General features: G+C 36.1%; 2 protein-coding genes across 2 annotated transcripts; one reads left to right on the forward strand and one right to left on the reverse strand.

Moving 5' to 3' along the window:
• Window position 1: 1 nt before the first annotated feature.
• Window positions 2-4,166, reverse strand: LOC137958770 (uncharacterized). Its single transcript, XM_068805896.1, has 9 exons — window positions 3,927-4,166; window positions 3,698-3,842; window positions 3,485-3,571; window positions 2,078-2,205; window positions 1,367-1,463; window positions 1,145-1,222; window positions 780-1,005; window positions 459-682; window positions 2-329 (listed from the first exon to the last, which is right to left on the reverse strand). Exons 1-9 carry the CDS (start codon window positions 4,082-4,084, stop codon window positions 297-299), a joined length of 1,176 nt encoding a protein of 391 aa, XP_068661997.1. The 5' UTR covers window positions 4,085-4,166; the 3' UTR covers window positions 2-296.
• A 2,032-nt stretch (window positions 4,167-6,198) lies between these two features.
• On the forward strand, window positions 6,199-17,807 carry LOC137959734 (oxaloacetate tautomerase FAHD1, mitochondrial-like). Its single transcript, XM_068807067.1, has 7 exons — window positions 6,199-6,534; window positions 6,881-7,046; window positions 7,505-7,557; window positions 7,713-7,775; window positions 7,926-7,976; window positions 8,106-8,223; window positions 17,538-17,807. Exons 1-7 carry the CDS (start codon window positions 6,367-6,369, stop codon window positions 17,657-17,659), a joined length of 741 nt encoding a protein of 246 aa, XP_068663168.1. The 5' UTR covers window positions 6,199-6,366; the 3' UTR covers window positions 17,660-17,807.
• Window positions 17,808-17,827: the final 20 nt, after the last annotated feature.

The following is a 17,827-nucleotide window of genomic DNA, read 5'->3' on the forward strand; positions in this document are numbered from 1 at the left end:
TATTTCTCTACAAAGAACAAAAGAAAAAATAAATCAAGAAAATTAAGTTGATGTTTGAGTTTAGTCCACTGGTAAAGATTTTTGCGCAATGGGCTTTAATCTTCAAGCAGTCGAGTTGGCCCTACTTGGGGGAACGATCTAATTCAATTGTTGTTAAATATGTACACGGCCATGATAGCTATTTACTTCTCAGCACTATTAGTCCCCCAAACCATCCTGGAGAAGCCATTAGGAAACATTTGATCTAGGGTCTCCCAGTCTTCATTGTCACTCTCATTTCATTTGATTCATTCCAGTCATTGAACTTCCGGCGGTTCAAGAACAACATGCTGCAATTACAAAAACAGAATCGTCATTAAACAAGTAGTAATGCAATTCCTTAAGAGAGAAAAGCATATGGAAGGCAATGAGCCTGGTTCATAAAGTATTTCTTCTTTTCCATAGAACAAAAGGCTTACCTTTATCTGGGTCCTGTTATAGGTATATGTAACATGGACCAACCCATCACTTGCCTGGATTACTGCAGGATATGAGAATTCCATCGTCCAATTCTTCTCCAGTGTCATTACATCATTCCAAGAATCTCCATCATCTGCAGAAATACCCACTTTGAGCTCTCCCCTGGAAATTGTGTTGTAAACAAGTAGAAGACGACCATCTTTCAGTTTCAACCCATCAATGCCTGTACACGTTTGCCACCAAACTATTAACAGAACTGCCCTAGCAAATGTTTATTTATTTACTTCAATCATTCTTCGCTAAGTGAAGGTTTGAAAAACCTGAATTTGGGTTAGGAAGCTCTGTAAGCTTTGCATAACTCCACGTTAAACCCCCATCATGTGATTCTGACATGCATACTCTTCCTATTCCTTCAAATGACCTTAATAAAATGCGTAGTGTCCCATGTGCTGTCTGATAAGGAACTGGTTGAATCACACCAAGAGGTTCATCCTGGATAAATACTGGCCCATATTTTTTCCAGGATCGTCCCGAATCTGATGTAACCTGGGTTACCACCATGTCCCCCCACCCAAAAGAAACACATCATAATAAGGATTAACCAGTAAGATATGGCAGTATACCAGTGAATATGAGTAAAGTTTTAATGTGATTTCTGAAATTCAATAGTCATGCTTGTTCTTACCTCCATCCATGCCCCCCAAGAGTTCCAACTTTCCACAGATGATCCACAGAATAGCTTGCCATTTTCCAGCAGGATTGGCTGATGAAGGTACAAGCGTAACAGTATGAGAGATTTTCAATTAATTACCATATATTATAGAGTACAACTGAGAGCCTGCAGTACTTTCTCTCTCTAATGAATATCATTTCTCATCGTCTTCAAACAAAAAAATGTCCTTTGTACCTTATTCTTAATTGGTCCTAGTATTCCAGGTGGAAGCTGCTCCCTTGCTGACCAGGTCATGCCGCCATCATTTGACCGCTTCATGCATCCACTCCACCTGGCAATTTAGTTTCATTAGAATCCCATCCCTAAAACATTCTTCCATAAATTATCATAAATCCAGGATGTCTACAAGCTGCTAAAGACATTCATTAAGAAGTAATATCCCTTGGAATAACTAGCAAATTTTGGTTTCACACTGTACAAGTGACAGGAGAACTGCTGATTAGAAGTAGGAAAGATAAACTCATTTTTTTTTATATTAGTTTCACTGGAATATCATTTAGAATACATCTTGTAATGCACTCAGATAAATCCAGAGGACAAGTTTCTCAAACATCTTTTAAGAGCAGTATCCATTTGTGTAACTGGCATCATATGGTGTCTCAAAGTATAAGTGAGACGAGTTCAGGAGGCCCACTTGAAATAAAAATAATGTATAACAGTGGAAACCAAAAGGTTATTTTATATTTAGAGGACTTATTCTATGATCTTTACAGTCATTATGAGGACTACTTATCATTGAGTTAATATTCAGAATATAGGTTTTTCATGGAGGCTAAAAGCATCATAATCTATCACTGAATTCTTTTGATGGTGGCCCTGAAAAACATTCACACAAAATGTAGCACACAAACAGCAGAATTCAGAATGAAGAGGCTTATGACTTACTTCTGGACTTCTTGACCAATTTTATAAAAAAGAAGCAACTCATTTGATGGAAGCCTAAACAAAACTGGGTTCCACATTGCCACGTTGGGTTCTTGATCAACAGCTACAGGAAAGCTCCAATAACCATCCTGAAAATTTGATTTGTCTATGAGTTAGAAACCCACTGTTACAAGATTTCAGTGAATGGTTAGTAAACTTTGTGAAACAGAAAAGTAACCGCACACCAGAAATCTCTGCAGAATGGCTATGGGTGAACTTGAGATGATCTTAAGTGAGAGTTTGATACATGGAAGTATAAACAAGTATTGGCAAAAAAATGGGTCAGCCAAATGCACCAGGTTCACCCTTGATAGTGGTGTGCAGTATGGCTATCAGACATTGGCTAACACAATTTGCAGGAACCACAGGGCTGGCTCACAATGCCAATCTTTTGATATATCATTTCAGAGCACGATTGGACTTTATATTCAAAATTTCATGGAAACTGTAGAAGAGAAAGATTTTATGTGAGGGCAAAGCAGTAAGGCTTGCTTAACTAAAAGCAAATAGGGATCTAAATCATCATATAGTTGAGCCGGCACAATCATATTCCACATACAACTGACTTGAGTTTAAATCAGGCCGTGGGTGTCAATAATAGTAACGGCACATTTCATGCTATATCAATCTAAATACTTCTCATGTTACCATCAAATGAAGGAGACATGGAAAGCAGGGTTTTAGGATTTGGCGGTTAGGGTATTAGATAGCATGTCATTTTATGGAGTGAAGTTAATACCAATAACAGGTACAGAAAACAGTGTAACTTCCTGACTCAATCCAAAGTAGTAGGTTTAAACTGACAGAACTTAGCTTTGGCAGGGACAGTAATTTCTAAACCCTGTAATACACCATCTCTGTAGACCCTCAAGTATTTACTGAGCAATACATTGATGCCCATGAATTCAGGGAGGTTCTCTGATGTGTAAGTGTAAAGGGAGCTTTTTATTTGTTAGAGATGGGTCTGAACAATGAAGACGGTATCAAGAACTAGAGTCTGGATTAGCTGTCGCCAGCTTTTTCAGCGGCGAGGATGACCTCCAAAGTAGTCTACAATAATCAATAGCTAGTCAAAGATCTTATTAGCTAAATTTTACAATCTCGATTGAGCAAAACCATTCTTTGCAGAAAATAAAAGGGAAGTAAAATTGACGCACAGAAGCAGGTGGGCTACAAAATATACAGGAAGGAAAAATCGGTGCAACGCAGTCTCATGAGTGACATTTTAACAGCATATCTATCCAACTAGACCAGATAGTCCTTCTATTTGTTGCTCGGCAGAAGAAAACAGGTTACGCTGTTTCGAAGATTTTGGGATTTTCAGAACATACTATATAAGATTTTTCACTTCAACTGTTTCGTATTTACCTTGTATCTCTGTAGCCAGATTTTGACATCCGGCGACCCTTCCGATGTACCTCCAAAGTACGCAACCAGAAAATGATCTTGTTCAACCTAAGCAATAAGCCATAGACAACCCAAACACAATAACATCCTTCCCATCAACAAACACATCAGATTCTCTTAAAAGAATAACTAACTCATCAGAATCCAGGTCATAAAAAAAAAGGCCTAGCTCACCTCCACTATAGTTGAAGCATGGCAGCTGTTAAATGGAACAGAATTTGCAGGAAAGGTAAACTCTTGTACTAGCGGAAGTTTGAGGTAGTCTTTGCTGATAGTTTGCATCTTCCAGTATCCAGATATCAGAGAGAATGGATCTTTCCTAAACACAAGAAGGAATATGTCATTCAACAGGCAGCAAAAACATGGTCAATGCAGATAGAAAAAATGACCCTTGAAGACAGACGTGTGCAGCAGATGACGGTAGCCCGATATGAAGCTCGGGGCAGCAAACAGGGGGCCTTCGTTTGTACTGAGAACTCGCGGGAACCAAAAAGAGAGGATAAATGCAGAAAGGAAGCAGAAACAGAGGACGATTCCCCTCGAACCGGACAAAGGCGGCATTCCTAGCCGGCGGCGACACTCCGCCCCTTCTTCAACGGTTTGGTAGGTTTACTTGGAGTATTAAAAGAGAGGCGAATTGCAGATTGGATAAATCGTGAATGATGGGAAGGATAAAAGACAGAATCTACAGTCATTTTCCATACAAAGCAAATACATACACAACTCCTTGACCGTCTCCTTGCCCCTACCAAAGAGAATGATGGGAAGGATAAAAGACAGAATCTACAGTCATTTTCCATATAAAGCAAATACAAACACATCTCCTAAACCGTCTCTTTGCCTTTCCAAAGACTTTAAAAAAGGGGAGTTAGTCCACAATGAACTTAAAATGAAGTAAAAAATTTAATTCTATCTTAAACTTCAACTCATCCTTGGGTGTTAGGGTAGATAAGTTCAAGTGTACTGGAAAATAGATTCCAGTGTTAGTGCCCCCAAATAAAAAGTATGATATAAACAAGAGAATGAGTAACCTTTTATAATATATTTAAATAATATATATATATATATCTAAACAGATAATTAACCAAAATAAACATGGTTACTACACTTATAAGTGATTTAACGTGTAGTATTAGAATATATTAATATTTTAATTAATGAAAAACTATGTTATATTACATAATGATTATAGTTTATTATAAATTAATACAATAATTACGTGTGACTATAATAAATTATTAAAAATATATATATAAAAAATAAAAAAATAACATAAGCGAATATAATAAATAAATAAATTATTTTTTAATAACATAAGATATGTTTTAACATTAAAAAAACTAATTTAATACAATAATAAATAATTAGTATAATGAATAAATATATATATATATATATATATATTTATCAATAATATAATATATATTTTTATGTATTATTAATTAATAATATATTGTCACAAAATTTAAAACCATTGGTTTAATTAATTATAGCAATGGGATAATTAAACCAAAACAATTTATCAAATATTTATTTTAACAATATTTTAATTATGACTACTAAATCACTAATTTAATATAGTAATTATAAAATAAATTTATTAAATAAATAAAAATAATTATTTTATAAATAAACTATATAAATTATTATTTTTATGATGATGGTTTAATTTTTCCTAACTTAAGAAAATTAAATCATCGTCTTCCTCACGATGCGCATTGTCTTCCTCAGCGGCGGGCCAGTGGACAACAGCGACGGAGACGGCGCTCCTATGGTACGCCAAGAGGGAGAAGAGAGGGAGGCTAAGAGAGAAGAGAAGTTGAGAGGCTCAGCCTCTCGTGCACTGCGACGGAAGTCGAGAGGGAGAGGAGAGGGAGGCCGACAGGGGGGGGGGGGGGAGTGAGTGAGGCTGAGATAGGAGAAGTCAGGAAGCTGAGAGGCCCTGCCTGCGACAAAGGCTCGACCTCTCGTACTCTGCGACGGAGGTCGAGAGGGAGAGGAGAGGGAGGAAGGCCGACCGAGGGGAAGGAGAAAAAAAAAATGGCCGAGGGGGGGAAGGAGCAACATGCGTCCCGTGCTTCAAGTGTTTGATTTGTAAAATATGTATGAATCCAAATTCCCAATTTTTTGCCTGAGCGAATGAATTGACGTGATTCATTCGAAGTGTAATTCATTGTACACTAATCTCTTAATCTAATGAACTAAATAATATGGGAGTAATTCATCTCACTTCAAGATTACTTACAAGTCCTTATTTTTAATCATAGTTTCCCTCCTAAACTAATAAATTCCACTATTATAATTTGAGGAAGAAATTAAGGTTTTAGATTAAGAAAAAGTTACATAGTCCTGATAGATAAATGAGAGTTTCTGGTTTCTCTCACTTAGATTTTGGAGTGGATAATTTTTCTTTTTTATCTGATTTAATTTTCTATAGAATTTTTTTGTATTTGTAACTGTAATTCTTTGGGATTGCACAATGCTACTATAATATAGTAAAAATAGGAGAGATTTAGCACATAATTGTTAAAAAATAGTTAGGAAAAAAATCTTACATGACTCTCATAGCAAGGTATATAAGATTTCAAAAACCAGATTTACAATTTCAGCAATCTCTTGACGATTTGGCACAGGAAATATTTTCATAAAAAAAAAAAAAAACGAATTTGATTATTACTTTTGTGCGATGCGTAGCGTCGGGGCGACGATGCCGTGATCGGAGGTTAGCAGTCGTTAGGTTCGACCGAAGTTTCTCACCGAGTCAGACCGATTTGCTGTCACTGAACTGTGCGAAGACGAAGGCTGCGATCTCCGTTTAGATTATTTTAGCTTTAAAATAGATTATGGCCGCTTCTCGCTTCTCCGTTGTTCTTCCTTTACGGCGCGCCTTGGGCATGGCAACATCCTCTTCCTTTTCGTCTGAAAATCTTTTCAGCTCGGGAACTAAGATCATTGCTGTTGGTAGAAACTACGCTGCTCATGCCAAAGAACTCGGTAACGCGGTTCCCAAGGTAATCTCTGGAACTCGAGATTCTGAATAAATTAGCTTAGGGGGCGCAATTCAGCTGTTGGTAAATTAGCTAATGGATCGCAGCTTCAGCAGGTCGTCGCCCAAGTGGCAGACATATCATTCCTTTTTTCTCTGAAGCGTACTTTGCATACCTGATTTGTCTTTTCTTTCACCAATTGTGAGGGATCATTTGAGTTTCCCTTGCAGCGGTTCATCCCTGACTTAAAACAGTTATTTTCTTTTACCGATCCTGAGGGCTCATTTGAGTTACCCTTGCAATGGTAGTCCAGGTTAATGCTTGTGGAGCGAGTCCTCGTTTTACTATATTTTTGTGTGTTGCCTTTCAGGAGCCAGTATTGTTTATGAAGCCGACTTCTTCTTATCTGCAAAATGGAGGAACTATTCAAATTCCTCCACCATTGGAATCATTAGATCACGAAGTGGAGCTGGCTGTCGTGATTGGGAAAAAAGCTCGCGACGTTGATGAGGCGTACGCCATGGACTATGTTGGAGGTTCAGTCATGTCTGTCTTGCATTTTCACATTTCAAAGTTTTTTTTTCCTTGGACTTGTTATAAGGTCTTTGCATGCGAATAAAAATTTAGACATTTCGTTGTTTCCTCACAAGCCCAAATATTACAGTTGCTCATTTAATAATTTGTCCTAGAGCGGTTGAAGCGTCCACCGTCCGCGTCTTGAGGCTTGAGAGTTTTGGTGATCTCTCCATGTTCTTTCAGTAGGTATATGATATGGTCTTGTCAGAATTGCTGAACCCATGAGTGTAGCTTACATACACCAAAAGATCATAAAGTGTCAGATGTCGGATATGAACCATTTTAGTGAGAAGTAGACCTCATTATAAATATTAGAAAAAGTCATCATATGTTTTTTCCTAAAGATCTGCTGTTCAAGTTAAATATTTGTCAATCGACTTTCACTGTATCAGTAGCCTTTTCCCCTCTCTATCTGCAGGTTATGCACTTGCATTGGATATGACAGCAAGGGAAATCCAATCTTCTGCTAAGGTTAACATAGATTCCTTGTTCTTTTACCAAAGCTGGATGTATTTGGACCAGACGCTGCATCAGAATCTTTTGGCTGCATCATCTTATTGGTATCTAAATACATAAATATAGGTGGAATTCTCATGTTCCTGTTTCATTTTTATGTTACTCGCTAGGCTGGTGGGCTTCCTTGGACAGTGGCTAAAGGGCAGGATACGTTCACTCCTATTAGTCAATATGTAAGAACCAGATATGTATGCCTCTAAATTGGACTCTACTTAAACAAATTTGTGCCTAGCAACAAATATGATATGACAATTCTTAGCGGTTTGCACTGTCAGTTTATTAGTTGCAATGTATCCCATGCTGGGTTTGTTCTGTCCTTGCAGCTGCCCAAACCTATGGTGGCAGATCCTGATAACCTGGAGTTGTGGTTAAAGGTAATTGTGTATAGTTTATACATGCAATTGCTTCACCTTGTTTCTGCATTGTCATAGGAAAGGGATGATATCCAGGAGTTCTTGCATGATTACCTTCAGGTAGCATGAATGATCTGTTCTGTTCTGTAGGTAGATGATCTTGTCAGACAGAAGGGCTCGACCAGGGATATGATCTTTAAGATACCATTCCTTGTAAGCCACATAAGTTCTATCATGACTCTTTTTGAAGGCGATGTTATCCTAACTGGTATGTTAGTTTCTTTTGAGAATTTATGCATGACATTACTTTTCATTCTGTGGCTTGACTCATTAGATGGGTTAAAAATTTTCTGAGACCGGAAACTCCTAATCATATTTCAATTCTAAATTGTTAACAATATTCCTCAGATGGACAAATTATCCTTTACAAAGATCAAAATTGTCAACACATCGAAAAGGAAAAATTTCATACTGGTGTAGTTTTTCTCTGAAACTTTTTTGAGTCTTGTTAGCAATTGACATACGGCTTAAAACCAAGGTTTCCTGATCTAGAAATGGGAATCAACTTGGGCACCTGAATATCTGGTTCTGGTTGCTTGAATCAGGTCGAGTCACCTGAGTCCAGGAGGTGAGTTGGGAGGGACTAGAACTGATAGGGTGAGCCCCCTCCTCAAAATCTGAGTTAAGCTGGCTGAGTTGTGGGTCAACTCTGGATGTTAGGTTAAGATGAGGTTATTATAGTTAAGATTTGATTATGAATGACAGAGTAACTTCTGACATAATTGACTTCTAGTCCATCTTTTATGATGCATTCATTGGTCCAATCCTGTATGTTTCTATTCTTTAACATTCATTATTGCTGTATGAATTTGAGGTTTGTTGATCTCTTTATCTGCATATTTGACAGATTTCCTCCAATTCTCATCAATTCTGGTTGTATTTAATTTCTAAATGGTATCTGTTAGATTATAGGGAGAAAAAAGAAGAGAGAAAGTGGAAGGAGAGTGGATGAGTAGAGAGGGAAAGAATGAGCACGAATTTGAGTGAGAGAGAGAGAGCTTTCACCCTTAGGTCTTGGTTAGGGGTAGCTCCTCTCACCATAATTTATATTGATAAATCTTGATAATATTATAAGAGTGCTCCTTGGGCATTTAAGGAGGAAAAATGACATAATATAAGCTTGATTACATCATATTCTTTCAACACTCTCCCTCAAGCTGGTGATGCAAAAACATCAAATACCCAAGCTTGAAACCTGAATGCTACTTTGGTGAAAATGTTTGCAAATTGAGTTTTGGAAGGAATATAGTGCATGTTAATAACTCCAACCTTGAGTTTCTCACGGATAAAAGGACTGCCAATCTCAACGAGTTTTGTCTTTTCATGAAACACTAGATTTGTAGCTATGTGAATAATTGCTTGATTATGTCTCAAGGAAGTTGCATGGAGGTCTCCACTGGAAATCCAAGTTCCATAAGTAATGATTGAAGGCATAACATCTCACTAACTGCTTGTGCAATAGCCCTGTTTTTGGCCTCTCCTCTAGACCGAGTTACAACACTTTGTTTTTTACTGCGTTAGGTCATTAGATTGTCACCAACGATTGTTCGGAATCCAAAGGTAGATTTTCTATCATCAGAAGAACTTGTCTAGTTTACATATGCACATCCTTCAACTCTAAAATACCCATAGTTCTTATACAATAATCCTTGTCCTGGACTCTTCTTCACATACCTCAATATCCTTTCAAGAGCTTTGCCAATGAGAAAGTTGAGGTTTATGCCTGAACTGGCTGATGACACTTGCAACAAAAGAAATATCTAGTCTAGTAATGGTCAAATAAATTAGCTTACCGACTAGCCTTTGAAATTTGCCAACATCAACTTCATTTCCGGATTTTACATTCAATTTGACATTTAGGTCCATAGGAGTGTCAAGGGCCTACATCCTAGCATTCCTATTTCTTCAAGTATGATGAGATAAAACAATTCCATGTTGAGATTGTAAGACATCAATTCCAAGAAAATATTTTAAGAGTCTAAGATCTTTAGTTTGGAAAACCTTAGACAAGTTTTCTTTTACCTCGTGAATGCCCCTTTGATCACTCCCATGGAGAATGATATCATCCACATAAATAGCCAAAAGAATAACACCATTTGTTAGTGTGATCCATTTCACACGGCTTAAAACCAAACACACAAACCACTTTACTGAATTTGTCAAACCATGCTCGAGGAGTTTGCTTGAGGCCATAGAATGATTTCTTCAGTCTAACATCTTTTCCCCCTCAACCACAAAACCAGGTAATTGAAGCATGTGTAGGTTTTTTCAAGGAGATCATCATTAAGGAAGGCATTTTTGACATCTAGTTGATGAAGAGGCCAATTAGAATTTGCGGCAAGAGAAATCAGAAGTCTTACAAAATTGAGTTCGATAACCGGAGAAAATGTCTTTTCATAATCAATGTCATATGTCTGAGTAAATCCTTTAGTAACCTACTTTGCTTTTAGTTGAGCAATAGATTCATCCGGATTGTGTGTAATAGTAAACAGCCATCACCAATGGCCGTTTGGTCTAGTGGTATTCTTCTTACATTAAGTGTGTCAACCTTTTTCCAAGTGACAATGAAATCAAATCTCATGTTTGATTACTATGTAAGGCAGCTATTTCCTCCTCCATGGCAGTTGTCCGTCCTGGATCTTTAAGACCTCAATATGATCCCTGGGAACGGATACGGAGGACAAGGAAGTAATAAAAAAGGAACACTCCAAGGATAGTTAGTGAGTAGATATAACATGAGAAATAGGATGGCAGGTAGAAGCTCTTTTAGGAGAACAAGAACGTGGTTGTTTACGGATAGCTATAGGATGGGTTATCAAAGGGAGGCCCAAATATAGGAGGAGAAGAAGGTGAGTTACTAGCCTCATAATCAATTGATGGGGCAGGTGATTGGTTGGCCATTGGAGAGGAAGGAGCTTGTACTGGTAACCATATGGTTGTTGAATAAGCTAGTCCAATGGTTCAACCAGTCTGGGTATACTTGTAGAAACATCAAAACCTGGTGAGAGGACCCTTTGGAGTAAAAAGGTTGGTCCTCAAAGAATGTGACATAAAAAGAAACAAAAGTTTTATGCAATTGTTGAATAAGCTAGTCCAACGGTTCAACCAGTCTGGGTATACTGTAGAAACATCAAAACCTGGTGAGAGGACCCTTTGGAGTAAAAAGGTTGGTCTTCAAAGAATGTGACATCAAAAGAAACAAAGGTTTATGCAAGGAAGGATTATAGCATACATAACCTTTTTTTTTTTTTTTGAAGTATCCCAAAAAATACATTTAAAGGACTTGTAATCAAGTTTATTTCTACCAAAGAAAAAGATTATGAACAAAACAGGCACAACCAAATACTTTAGCAGAAAGTCGAAAGGTTTTTTCATAATGTAAGAGTGATGAAAACGGTGTTTTTTGGCTAAGGACACTAGAAGGCATGTGGTTAATAAGATAGCAAGTAGTTAAAGCAGCATAAGATTATGAACAATAAGGTAGCAAGCAGTTAAAGCAGCATAAGGCCAGTAAAACTGTGAAATATTCGCGGATAATAGTAGGGCTCAAGCAACTTCTAAGAGGTGTCCATTTTTTCTTTCAACAACACTGTTTTTTTGTGGTGTATATGGGCATGATGTATGATATATGATCCCTTTGCTGGTGCAAAAGGATTGAAATTGCAATAATATATTTTCTTTAGCTTTTAACCATGTAATAGAAAGTCTCAAATATAAAAAATTAGATCTATCTTTCATTAAAAACAACCAAGTTACTCGAATACAATCATCCACAAAGATAACAAAATACTTTTACTAATTTACACTAGGAATAGAAACAATCCCTAAACATCAGGATATAGGACTAAGACTAACCTTCTCGACTGAGATGAGAAATTACTCCTATGGTGTTTGCCTAACTCACAAAGTTCACAAGATAACTTTGAAACACATTTTAAGGAAGGAACTACAATGAATGTACTTTGCTCAAAGAGGTACATGCCAGCCGATTGTGCCATCAAACAACTTGTTGAATAATATGTGGAGGTGCAGTGGTCATGGCTGAAGTATATCATTATCTAGAAAGTAAAGTTTGTTGAATTTCTGGAAAAGAGAAAATTGACTTATTATATTTTGAATACAAATTACAGTTAAACTACCCTTATCCCAGTTACACCCAAAGTTAAACACTAAAAGGTAAGTCCTAGAACAATTAAACAACTGAACATAAATAGAAGGCTAACACAAATAAAACACCTTTAATTGAAACTCTTCTGTGAGACCTCCTCTTATGAGACTCTTGTATGACTCCACCATTTTAATTTTGGCTTTGTGTGACTTCTTACTGTGAAAGTCATGTAAGACTTTTTCATATCTGTTTTTCAACACTCCCCCTCAAACCAGAGTTTATAACTTTAGCTTGCAATGAAAAAGATTCTTAGTCTTCAATCTACATTGGCTAAAATTTTTTTATAGATGTTAAATCTTCATCATTTATTCTCCCCCCTTTCTTAAATATTTTTTGTCACATAAGAATTACCACAACACGTAGAACAAAATGCCTCTTTTTTGTACTTCTTCTACTTTTCCCTCTCAAGTTGGGGACAAAAAGGACAAAGCGACCCAATTCGGATAAAACACAATGTGGGAGAAGAAAATCACTCCTAGCCGTATAACAAAGCTCCATACACATGTCAAAATGGTCATAGTCGGAAACACACTCCACTCAATTTTAAATCCCGAAAAATGGCCAAACTTCAAGGCTTAACAAAGAGACTAACTTTTTAAGGGTAACTCATACAAAAATCACCTCTTGGGTGAAGAATTCAAGACTTGACTCAAGTTGGATATTGGGCACACTCTTATACTTTTTAGGTAGGGGGTTTATGCATTACTTTGAAGTGATGAAAACGTAAGTAGATAAACTGAAGAAATACTAGAGGAAAATATCTTTAATCAAAAGGAGACGACTATGTAACACTCATACTTCCAAACGAATTCTAGAATGTGAATTTTTTTTTCAAAAAAACTAGGCGAGACAATAACGGTAAAACTTAATAAATTTAAATAAATATAACTTTTTTGAAGGTGACCACAATTTTCGGAGTTTAACAATGTGTAAGATACACAATAACAAAAACGCAAAACTTATCGAAGCACGAAATTTTTGCATAACTTGAACAAGCACATCACGGAGTGATTAATTTTGACCCAAACTCTTTGATTCGAAGAGAAATTTGGCTAAAAACTAGGATTCTAGGAGAAAAAGAAACTCAATTCACGCCAATGCATAGAGAGACAATAGGAGAGAAAATAGGAAAAAAAGAAAGATTTTTGGTTGAATTGACCTTTAGTACTTCTAATAATCAATATCTCCCAAAATATAGATCATAACAAAAAAAAAATTGTTGCTTAAGAAACTAAACTCAGAGAGCTTTAATTCGATACCTAATTTGACATAAAAAACTTTGTTCTTGAATTTGTTATGACCTCTTTATTTTCTTCATCCTATAGCTTGAGTGTTGCCGACTCCAATGCAAACATCTCCTTACATATAGATCAGATTGACATGAAATTTTCTCCTTCTAAAACTAGACTTCAATACCTTTCATTTAAGTATAATTTTTCTTTATAAAATATACTTATTTTGAGAGAAAAATCTGATATATTCGGACTTTGTAATTTGGTCGAACTGAGTACTTTTTTCTTCTTTGGACAACATGACCATTGACTCTTCCGATATTGATCTCCCTTTAAAAAACTTAGATTGAGAATTGGTTTGATAGGTAAGAAAATCGACTTATCGATCTATCTTTTGACATATAATTCTCCATATAAAGTCTTGTTCTCGATGGTATAAAACGCCTTGAAAGTTGAAGTTTTCTACTGTTGCTTGAACCTCTTTTATAGTCTGACCTTTGATGCTTAAAATATCGATTTTTCTTTGTAGAAAACTCCAATTGCCAAACTTTTTTTTTTTTTTTGTGTTGTAAAGTAGACTCGAAGATCTAAACAACTAGAGATGACAGAAAAGGATCACATTATCTTCATGGGTTGACCGAGTCAACTCACAGAACCCGCTCTGATACTATGTTGAATTTATGGAAAAGAGAAATACTTTATTAACTTGTTATATTTTGAATACAATGAGCCTCTATTTATAATAGAAGAAACTAATAGAATCCAATTACAATTAAGCTACTCTTATCCCAGTTACACCCAAAGTAACATTAAAAGATAAGGCCTAGAACAATTAAACAACTGAACGTAAATAGAATGCTAACATAACTAAAACACCTTTAACCGAGACTCTTCTGTGATACCTCATCTTGTGAGACTCCTATAAGACTCCACCATATTAATTCTGGTTCTATGAGACTTCTTATTGTGAGGGTCTAAAGACTTTTCCATATTTGCTTTTCAACAAAGTCCTCCTCTTTTTGGCCTCCATCAATCACCTGCTTGGTTTAGTTGTCCCCAAAAACACAATAAGAAGGATAAAAGGTGATAAACCATTTAAGTCTTTTTGTGATTTGACTAACAGACATAAGATTCAAGGAAAAAATTGGAATAAACAAAACATTAGACATAGACAAGGATGGGGATGGTAATGAAGACCAATTCCTTGAACCTTGATCTAAGAGCCATTTGCAATTGAAACAAACCGTATAGTAGGACATAAAGATAAGGTGGTCAAGTTACCTAGTTTTTCATTAAGATGTCCAAAGTCACCTGAATCAATAATCCAAGGTGAAGTGCTAAAACATAAAAAAGAAAATGGCATACCTATAGTAGCAATAGTGGTAAGAGGAGGATTTGATGATGAGGCTATCATTTGTTGCAGTTTTTGAAGCACATTATAGTCCTCTTTTGTGAGAATTTTGGTGGCTAGTTGGGATGAGGAAATGGCTTCTTTATTTTCTGTAACAACGGATGCTTGATTTATGTGAACTGGTTTTGCATACGGCTTCAAACACTTCGAATCCAAATGGTTATTCAATCCACGATAAGAGCAAATCCGAATAATAGATGAGTTTTTGGAGGCCTTTCCTGAACTCCGGTCTCTTGCTTTGCCTCTGCCATTATTTTTTCCTTGGTCTCTCCCTAAAGTGAATTGCCCTCTACCTTGAAAAATCATAGCAGAGGACTAAACAAAATCTATCTTTGGTTCTTGTGACTTGGCTGGAATATGGAACATGGTGGCACATATATCATCAAAAGTGGGTTTTGTAGTGGAACTCATAATCTACGTTTTGGCAACATCAAGATACGGTTGAAGGTTGGCAAAGACAAATAGTTCCAATTAGTTCTTCCCTTTGCCTTTCTTGAACAACAAATTGTATGGAATATGGTTGAGCAAACTTCCATTTTTGCAAGAAGCCTCTGAACCTGAAAAAATACTCATTTAGGTTATTTGAATGTTTAGTGTTGTACATCGCCTAAAATATATCATAAAATCTTTGGAGATTGTCGGTGCTTGAGTAAAGTTTGGAATATGTATCCCATATAATTTTAGCATTTTCAGGATGAACCACGTTGTTTGCCACAAATGCTTCCATACTATTGATCAGCCAATTGATCACTGAGGTGTCTTTTTTCTGCCACTTTTTATGGCTAATATCTTCTTTATTAATAGGAATAGTATCATCCAAATCACGTATCATGAGAAATCTTTTGGTGGATTGGGATGAAGGCAAATAATTAGAGACACCCTTTAAAGGAATAGTAGTAATTTCAATTAGTTATGTTTCTCAAAATCATTGGAATAATGAGAACTTTCAGCCATAATAAAAACTTGGACTACTTTTTCAAAAAAAAATAATAAAAACTTGGACTTGAGGATTTCAAAGAGAAGAAACTCAATTGAAAACAAAAAAAACAAATGTAGGCATACTTGCAAGTAAGAGAATAAATTCCTTCTTCACCAACTTAGGAACTTGAAGGAGAAAAATTATATGGCTATGCTGAATATGTGGACCTCTTGAGCTGCCAAAATTATTTTTTTTCCAATAAAAAGGACAAGTGTAATCTCAGAACTGTAATGGCCTAAAACATAATTGAAAGAGGCCAAGTAATTAAGAGGTTTGAAGCCACATGAAACACAATTCAATAGCTGGAATTATCAAATTTTAAATTAGGGTATCAACAAACAAAAAATTATAAAATCTCACAAACTTGAAGAAGACTTGAAAAGCCCTCCAAGGGGAGTTTTAGAAATTGAAATGGCCATCCAAGAGACTAACTATACTAGTTTTGTCATTGGTGCAAAACACTGTTTCTTTTAGAAAGTTGAGACCTCTTGAGCATGAAAGAAGAATACAACCATACCCTTACTCAAATTAATAAATAACTTGATAAATTAAAACAAAGGAAGGTCAGAACAAGGATTACTAGAACTTATCTTGGTTGGAGAAGAGATTTCTCAATCAATTGTGTTGTCTGATTTGAAATTTTTTGTATTGAAGGCCTGTATGACTGAGATATCTTCGCTTTGCATGAAATTTTTAAACAGCTTTAGACCTTAAACCCTAAAATCCCTACTCTGATATCATACTCTGATATCATGTTAGATATTATAACTTAATCCTTTGTAGAAGCTAGTGGTAAGAAGAGAATAGAGAAAGAGGAAGGAGAGTGGACGAGTAGAGAGGGAAGGAGAGAATGAACACGAATTTGAGTTATAAAAGAGAGAGCTTTCACCTTTAGGTCTTGATTAGGGTTAGCTTCTCTCACCTTAATTTATATTGATAAGTCTTGATAAAAAATTACAAGAGTGCCCCTTAGCCATTTAAGGAAGAAAAATAACTTAACATAAGCTTGATTACATCATATTCTTTCAACAATATCCTAAGAACACAACAATGTGTTCTTGTTGGTGAAGTCAGAAAGCAGGTTAATGGTTGGACAAAAAAAAAAGATTTTCAAAAATAACAGTGATAAACCTGCTGATGAGCAGGTGGACTTTCACATGCAAATGTTATATATTATCTGCACTCTTTAGGAATAGTAAAAGCCTTGCGTTAAGTAACTTTACATTCTGTTATTGGTATCAGTCAATGCTCCATCCAGTTCCTTATCAAAAGTGTAAAATTTAGTTGATCAGCATTCCAGTACATATGTAACAGCTTAGGAGAACATGACACATGAACTTATAATGGGCACCTAGCAAGACTTCTTTGAATAAATCCTCTTGATTTATTAAACTGGCCAAGCTCCATTAAAAAAAGCTTGTAGGTGAACTAGAGAGCTTGATCAAGTTGCCATTCAGTATCTAACGGTGCTTCTTATTTGGTGTTGGAGTCTCAATTTCCATTAGGTTGATGCACCTTCTTTGGTCTACAATGCATTTGAGTGACTGGTCATTGTGAAAATTGTCTCAGTAACGTTAGATATATAAAGCTTACAAATGAATGATTGCCAGCCTGAGATAATTAGTTACCTTTTCGTGGCTGCTCTAAATAAGATTATTATTCAGTTTCTTTGTGCGGGGCCTGAGAAAAGAGATCTGGATGACTCATCCAAGTAACATACTTTCTGCTCCAGGTACTCCGCAGGGAGTAGGTCCAGTCAAAGCAGGTCAGAAAATAACTGCAGGCATTACAGGTTTGATAGACGTCCATTTCGATGTTGGGAAGCGCCAAAAGCAATCAAAGATTCCGCAATAAATGTCACCGTTCTATCCTAGTACAAAGTTGATTTTCTGAACTTATTTGTTGAAGTGACATACAGAGTAACATAACATCCGTTTTGTTTTGTTTTTCTTTTCATTGCTTTAGCAAGCAGGAACCATTTGAATATATGCTCTGTTTGACTTCTCTGCTTGTCCTTTCTTG

The sequence above is a fragment of the Aristolochia californica genome, unplaced genomic scaffold (assembly GCF_029961685.1).
Source record: "Aristolochia californica isolate CCGP_79_NKW_82.1479 unplaced genomic scaffold, dmAriCali1.0.hap1 SCAF_3, whole genome shotgun sequence".
Lineage (NCBI taxonomy): Eukaryota > Viridiplantae > Streptophyta > Magnoliopsida > Piperales > Aristolochiaceae > Aristolochia > Aristolochia californica.

Bases quoted from the DNA above. Each gene is read 5' to 3' on its own strand.
- LOC137958770 (XM_068805896.1), bottom strand. From the start codon at position 4,084: ATGCCGCCTTTGTCCGGTTCGAGGGGAATCGTCCTCTGTTTCTGCTTC. The intron at 1,006-1,144 runs GTAAGAACAAGC...GTGGTAACCCAG, and splicing joins CTTGGGGGGCATGGATGGAG to GTTACATCAGATTCGGGACG. The intron at 330-458 runs GTAAGCCTTTTG...TTGTAATTGCAG, and splicing joins ATAACAGGACCCAGATAAAG to CATGTTGTTCTTGAACCGCC.
- LOC137959734 (XM_068807067.1), top strand. From the start codon at position 6,367: ATGGCCGCTTCTCGCTTCTCCGTTGTTCTTCCTTTACGGCGCGCCTTG. The intron at 7,047-7,504 runs GTTCAGTCATGT...CTCTATCTGCAG, and splicing joins CGCCATGGACTATGTTGGAG to GTTATGCACTTGCATTGGAT. The intron at 7,776-7,925 runs GTAAGAACCAGA...CTGTCCTTGCAG, and splicing joins TCACTCCTATTAGTCAATAT to CTGCCCAAACCTATGGTGGC.